This window comes from Eutrigla gurnardus (assembly GCF_963514095.1).
Source record: "Eutrigla gurnardus genome assembly, chromosome: 12".
NCBI lineage: Eukaryota > Metazoa > Chordata > Actinopteri > Perciformes > Triglidae > Eutrigla > Eutrigla gurnardus.
Genome location: NC_139926.1, coordinates 8,736,128 through 8,743,171, shown reverse-complemented (window position 1 = coordinate 8,743,171; position 7,044 = coordinate 8,736,128). Strand labels below are relative to the sequence as shown.

The window sequence follows — 7,044 nt, the reverse complement described above, 5'->3', positions numbered from 1 at the left end:
GTAGAAAAATGCTTTAGAAATGCAGGTCCATTGCCTTAAACAGTGAGTGTGCACCCTCCACATCTGGTATGGCATACCAGAGAAAAGATGCTGCCACCACCTTCCAGCAGAGACCAAAAAGGATGTCCATGAAAAGTTAGCCTTAGAATTTCATGAGCAGAAAATTAAATATCCAAAAGGAGAGCATGACAGGAAAAGGAGAATTCTACGGGTCAAATTGGATATGAAATTAGAAGAGAGCTGTTCAAAGAGAGATGCATGAGAGAATGAAATGAAATATGTTGTGAAAATAAAATGTTTCTCACTTGACAAGAGTGTGAGTATTGTAGTCACCACAACCTACATTTTAGAACAGCCTTGGTTAAGTTTCTCATTTAATTTTTCAGCACACTATATACGTTGTACACAACAAACACTATTAAGGCAAAAACAAGCCATAATCAATACATTCCATGGTTAAATGTATCTTTTTTCTAACTGAAGTGCTGCAATGTGAATTCAGCTCCGAGCGCAAGTCCTCCTTGGTTATTTCCTGCCACGGGCATGGGCACATCTGGATCATTTTGGTCTTCCATTGGAGGGTCAGGACAACTACACTGCTTCAGGTAGTTGTGCAGCACAGCTGTAGCAATGATCACCTTCATCTTCTTGACTCAAAACGAAGTGTATTGCCGAAGTGTACGAAGTGTAAGACTGGAATCAATTCTTCCACACTCCAAACATACGCTCGACCATCCCTCTACTGCAAATATGAGCTCTGTTGTATCTTTGCTGCTCAGTTGATGTGGGATGTGGCCACGGTGTGAATAAATAGGAACTCTGAGCATATCCACTGTCACCAAGTAGTAGTCCACTGTTGCCCTCTCCGAAACTCAGCACACAATGAAGAGTTGAGATAAATCCTTGAATCATGTGTTGCTCCTTTCTAATGGGCAAAAATGTTTGAAAACGCTAAATTGGGACTGCATACAGGCTGAACATTGATGGAAAACCAGTTCTTACGGTTCCTGAACTCCTCAGCATCAGGAGTTGATGGACACTTGATTTCAACATGACATCCATCTGCCAAACACTCTTATCGGACAGATTTCTCAGTTCACAAATGGCACTGCAGACATTGAGAACTAGTCTACACACTGTTGCTTCACTGACACCACACAGATCACCAGTCTCATGATGAAAGATTCCAGATGCCAAGAATCTCAAAGTGATCAGAACTTGGAGAGAACAGGGTACAGGCCTCGACAAGAGTGTGAGTATTATAGTCAGCACAACCTACATTTTAAAACAGCCTTGGTTAAATTTCTCATATATATATTGTACACAACAAACACTATTAAGGCAAAAACAAGCCATAATCAATACATTGCATTGTTAAATGTATCTTTTTTCTAACTGAAGTGCTGCAATGGGCCTGCTTCTTTGCAGGTTTTGTCAGGCTTGGACAGAGAGGATTCAGATGCCGATTAGGAATGGGTTAAACAGGCTTTTATTCTGAATTAAAAAGTGCCAACACAGGGAGGAAAAACAAGGGCTATGAACTCGATGGAAGCTAAACCTGAATAAGACCAATAAAACAAGTACTATGAAAACCACAAACTCAAAGTCGCTCACTCGGAGGATCAAGGAAAAAGGCTACAAACTACTCTAATCTGAATAAAAAAAAGTAACAAACAAAAGATGCTCCACAAGATGCTCCACAGGGAGAAAAAACCACAAGGCTATGAACTTTAAGTGAAGGTTCGGAGTAAAATGCACTCTAGGTAATTTCCACCATGACATCCAGGCAAACACACCCTCAGAAGCATTTTTAGCGATGGTCAGCATTGGTCAAGATAGGGCTATCAGCCGAATGGCTTAGTACTTGCGCGATGGTACATTGTGTATATCTCGTATCAATGTAGATGCATTTACTAGGCCTATCTAAAAAAAAAAAAAAGAGAGAGAGAGAGAGAGAGAGAGAGAGTTCCGGCCAAAGAAAGAAGTTTCACAAATGTCCATAGTTGGGAATTGAACCGTGGCCGGCCGCGTGCAAAGCCAGCGCATTACCTCTACACTATCCTCACGATCATGACATCGTAGTCAGTGTTATATTAGAACATGTTACTCTTAATTGTACTTCCGTATTTAATCACTCGGCAATTCTTGCCCAAGCAGCCTCGCGATTTTTATTAATCACTACAGTATTCCCTTTTTTGGTTATGATGGGTTTGTACTCCTCGTACAGTTCCATCAATAATTTTTGCTCTGGTCTTTTCTGCCATTTTCTCGATGATTCGACATTCACGGTTCTGGTCTGGGTTCATATCCCGTGAACGGCGTAACACACGACAACGTTAACCTGGCTTGAATTAGCCTCAACAAGGCGCGGCTGAAATGCGTTAATGGAATTGGATTAGCCGCAAATGGAAGTTGGCGTTAGTTCTAACCAGGCTTAACCAGGTAAGCGCCGCTTTAATTAGCGAGTTTGGTGGAATACCCCTCAGGTTAACTTAAGGAATTATTTTTTATAAACACTTGCTTAGGTTAAGCAACAAAACCACTTGGTTAGGTTAAGGAAGGACATCCTGGTTGGGCTTAAAATAACTACATAAACTAAGCAACCCTAAGTATGGAAAACATGTAACTTCAAAATAATTTAACAATTAGGAACACTGGTCTCCTGTTTGAAAGTCATCACTCTCCCAGAGCATTTGCTCTGATACTGACATGGGTGGGTTTGTTTCTTGAAAATCTGGTCATCTCATACAGACACAAAAGGTAGATCTCTCTCTCTCGCTCTCTCTCTCTCTCTCTCTCTCTCTCTCTCTCTCTCTCTCGCTCTCTCTCTCTCTCTCACCATCATCACATACAGCATGGCAAACCCCAATTGACACTGCAGATGAATTTATCGTGTTGTTTTTGTCGTAGTTACAAATTAATTATTGTTAAAGTGATGTTAAATCATGTGTGGTTTCTGTTTTTGTCCAGATCACTGAGCCTGGATTGTGACAATAGCAATGAACCTCTAATGTTTTTTCAATATCAGATAAACAATCTGCCCAAGATGCATGAAGTAATTTTAATTGTTTGTTTTTATAACAGAGAGAGAGAGAGAAGTTACAGCCTTAGGATTCTTGTAAGACTCAAGCAGAAATGTTATACTTGAATGGAATTCACTCGTATATGTTAAAGGTGAGAGTAAATATATTATTATTATTATTATTATTATTATTATTATTATTATTATTATTATTATTATTATTATTATTATCATCATCATTATTATTATTATTATAAAACAGAGTAAATACGGTAGGTTATTAATTGTATATATATGAAAACACAACTTTTTGTATGAATGAAACATGAGCTATAATTGTAAATTATTTGAAGATTGTGAACAATAAATAAAAGGAAACTATTAGAAACAAGTCAGTTGGTTTTGTGTACTGTATAGTATTTCAAACCATGACATTCACTGGCAGTAATCACTAGTCATATTCAAATAGACATTGTTGACAAAATACAACTATGAATACATTGCAAAGCACTATTAGCAGTATACTATTATTATTAAAAAAGAAAGGTGCTGGTTTTGATAGATTTATATCAAAAATGAATGTAAATCATGAGAAAACAAAACAAGAATGACCAATCAAATGAAAAGTAAACATATTTTAAATGAACTAATTATATAATATATAATTGTTCAAAAAGGATGAGGCAGAAGTAAACACTTATAAGGTTCCACCACTTTCTAAAACTTACATAATGAATCAAATTTTACATAAATTATATACATTAATTAAAATGATATATGTTAATTCTATTTCATAAAATCATGTTTTTTAGGCTCTAACAGTTAATTCTGTCGCAGGAAGTTTTGTCTTTGTTCACTGCTGTCAGTCCTGGTTTTTTTTTTATCCTTTGGTGTATTTTGTTTAACCTATCAAAAACATTATATCAAAGGTGACATATTTAATGAGGTACAGCATGTTTTTTGGAAAACACGTCCTCTGTTGTTCAGCAGCACAGACAATGCAGAGGGGCCTCTTCTCACAAATGCAACCACCGCAAATCACTGTCTGTTGAAGGTCACTTTGAATTAAACTGGATGCAGGGGCCTCTGCTCCGTGTTGCCCTGTCAGGAATTTGAACAATGGGGTCATGTATCATTTGGTTGCGAGGTCAGATATAAAAGCAACTGGGGGACATCGAGAAAATTGTGCAGTCCCTTTGAGTCAAAACAGCAGTAACTGTAACCATGACCATGGGCAAGGTGTGTGCAGCTTTAGCTTTGGATTTCTAAAATGTTTTATCTAATAAGGGTTGATGATCAAAACACTGATACACTGTCATTATTATGGTTTGTTTTTTTCAGATCATCTTCTACGAGGACAGGAACTTCCAGGGTCGTTCCTATGAGACCAGCAGCGACTGCCCTGACATGTCCTCCTACCTCAGCAGGTGTCACTCCTGCAGGGTGGAGAGTGGCTGCTTCATGGTCTACGACCGTCCCAACTTCATGGGAAACCAGTACTTTGTCAGGAGGGGAGAGTACTCCGACTACCAGCGTATGGGCATGAGTGATTGCATCAAGTCTTCCCGCATGATCCCAATGGTACTGTAACTCATTATTTCCAGTTAATTTGAAATTATACATTGGTTGCATTGCATGAATTAAAAACTAAAATGTAACCATATTATGGCATTTGATGGAGGGTTTCAGTAACTCATGTTCCTCGCATTTCAATTTACAGCACAAAGGCCAGTTCAGGATGAGGATCTACGAGAGGGAGAACTTCGGTGGTCAGATGAATGAGCTGATGGACGACTGTGACAACATGATGGACCGTTACCGTATGAACGACTGCATGTCCTGCAACGTGATGGACGGCCACTGGCTGATGTACGAGCAGCCCCAATACAGAGGCAGGATGATGTACGCGAGGCCCGGAGAGTACAGGAGCTTCAGGGACATGGGCATGAGTGGCATGAAGTTCATGAGCATGAAGCGCATCATGGACTCTTGTTATTAGAGCACCAGTGTACAAAAGAAAGATTTTAAATAAAATCCAATGATTCTCTTTTAAATGAATTCCTCTGTAACTTTTTATTGAGTGATATGAAATGCATACAACAAAGTACAACCTCATGCTGAAGAGGCTGACATGCATGGGATATTGATACTTTATTATATAAAGAATGAATGTAAATAAAAATAAGAGGTGTCAGGGTCATTACATTGCACACCATCAGATGGCAGCACTTTACCATTACTTAAGTTACACAATCTTTCCAGTATCATGTTGGGTAGTGCAAAACCATGTTACAATTATTTAATAATTATATTTTTGATATACTTAATATACAAACGAAGAATACTTAAAAGGTTATGTTTGAGACATCACGGATAATAATGCTACTAAAAAGCAGACTTGTATGTTGATATCAATAATAGGTACAGAATGCATTTGAGTTAATAGGATTAATAGGGGAATACATTTATTATAACACACCAGTTTTTAGATCGATAGCAACAACCGCAATGGCACATGGTGGACCATATTTGTACTAATTTAGTAAAAAAAAAAAAACATAACCATTGTGCACTTACACAGTAGTGGTGGAATTTGAAAATAGTTTTAGAAACTGAAAACATAGTATACCAATTGTACAAGTGAAGATGAGTAGGTTAACCTCAATAAAGCATACAATTTGGGTAATAACATTTGTTCATATCTGTCACACTATGAATTATCATATAAAGCAGACTACATGTCTTCCTGTACTATGGTACAACAGCAAAGCAGTCAATGAAATGTACTACATCAGTGAAATATAGTAATGTTTAAATAAAAATAATATTTATTTTGAATGCATAAAAATCCACATATAGAAAAGTAATAATTTTGTGTCTAATCACTGGGTGTTCTTCACATATTGTAGAAAGTAACACGTGTATATGTTCTTAAGAGAGAGGACATTATTAGCTTTAAATCTTGTTTTTCACAACAAAATTATATAAATAGTTATGAGGTCAATGTTAACAGGTAAAAAAAATATATAATATATTATATATATTCGGGAGTCAAACCGGCTTTTCAAAAGGGCTGACATTCAAAACTATTGATTAACTTTACAATGTTTGTATTCAAAGAGAATGTACAAGAGCTACGTTTGCCCATCAGTCACATTGTGATACACAATGTGGAAAGATACGCCATTCTGTTTTGCTTGTAGTCTTTGTGTCATTCACCAGTGTTTGGATGATAGAACAATAGCCATTTTGTGGGAGTCACAAGTGTTAAAAAAAAAAACCCTGCTTTTGTGGTTTTGCAACAAACTAAACTAACACCATAAATGTCCAGTGTCAATTGGCTGGATAATCTTTGACGACAGCATATTGATGTTAGATTGTAATTTATTAGCAAAAGGTGATAGAGGTTATGAAAATGCATTATATAAGATACGATAAACCTTTATTGCTTTTATTAATACGGTCTTTCCATGTGAAACATGAACAGAAAGAAGAACCTGACAGTGTGGATTTACAGTAACTTTGATGAAGCCGTTTTCTTGTGTCTGGAACCCACACGTTCTCATTACAACTCATGACACATCAATGCTTTGTCAGACCCGCAGTAAAGGTGCTTAAGGCTGTGAATCCCAACAAAACACAAACCAGGCAACAAAAGGACTCAGTTAGCTTTAGGAAAAACATTGCGTTTGGACTTAAACTAGCTGTGTAAACTAATTAAAATGTAAACAACATAACATAAGTACGCAACCCTGAATACAGGATAAGCGGTAGATGATGGATGGATGGAGATCTGCATTGAGGGAAAAGCCCCATCCATATTAAGGTCATTAATAGTCACCAGACCATTGTACGACCAGATCTGAAACAGAGGGTTAGTGCTGGATGGCAAAAATAGGTGGTTGTGAATGAAGCATTCAGGGTGAGTTGTCTCCTAAGCTGATTCCAAATTTAGTATGTGTTGGTTACAATTGATGAGAGAGGCAGTTGTGAGCAAACCATTGACCAGAGTGAAAGACATG

At 37.4% G+C, this 7,044-nt stretch overlaps 1 protein-coding gene and 1 pseudogene across 2 annotated transcripts; one reads left to right on the top strand and one right to left on the bottom strand.

Annotated features, from left to right (window-relative positions):
- Positions 1 to 473: 473 nt before the first annotated feature.
- On the bottom strand, positions 474 to 2,072 carry LOC311022333 (putative nuclease HARBI1; annotated as a pseudogene). Its single transcript has 2 exons — positions 2,056 to 2,072; positions 474 to 1,240 (listed from the first exon to the last, which is right to left on the bottom strand). The product of its transcript is annotated as a putative nuclease HARBI1 (transcript).
- Positions 2,073 to 4,193: 2,121 nt separating this feature from the next.
- LOC311022256 (gamma-crystallin M3-like) lies at positions 4,194 to 5,065 on the top strand. Its single transcript, XM_084023373.1, has 3 exons — positions 4,194 to 4,261; positions 4,364 to 4,603; positions 4,743 to 5,065. Exons 1-3 carry the CDS (start codon positions 4,247 to 4,249, stop codon positions 5,019 to 5,021), a joined length of 534 nt encoding a protein of 177 aa, XP_083879499.1. The 5' UTR covers positions 4,194 to 4,246; the 3' UTR covers positions 5,022 to 5,065.
- The last annotated feature ends 1,979 nt before the right edge of the window (positions 5,066 to 7,044 follow it).

Excerpts from the sequence above, each read along its gene's own strand:
- LOC311022256 (XM_084023373.1), top strand. Across the intron at positions 4,604-4,742 it reads CTTCCCGCATGATCCCAATG|CACAAAGGCCAGTTCAGGAT; the intron begins GTACTGTAACTC and ends TTCAATTTACAG.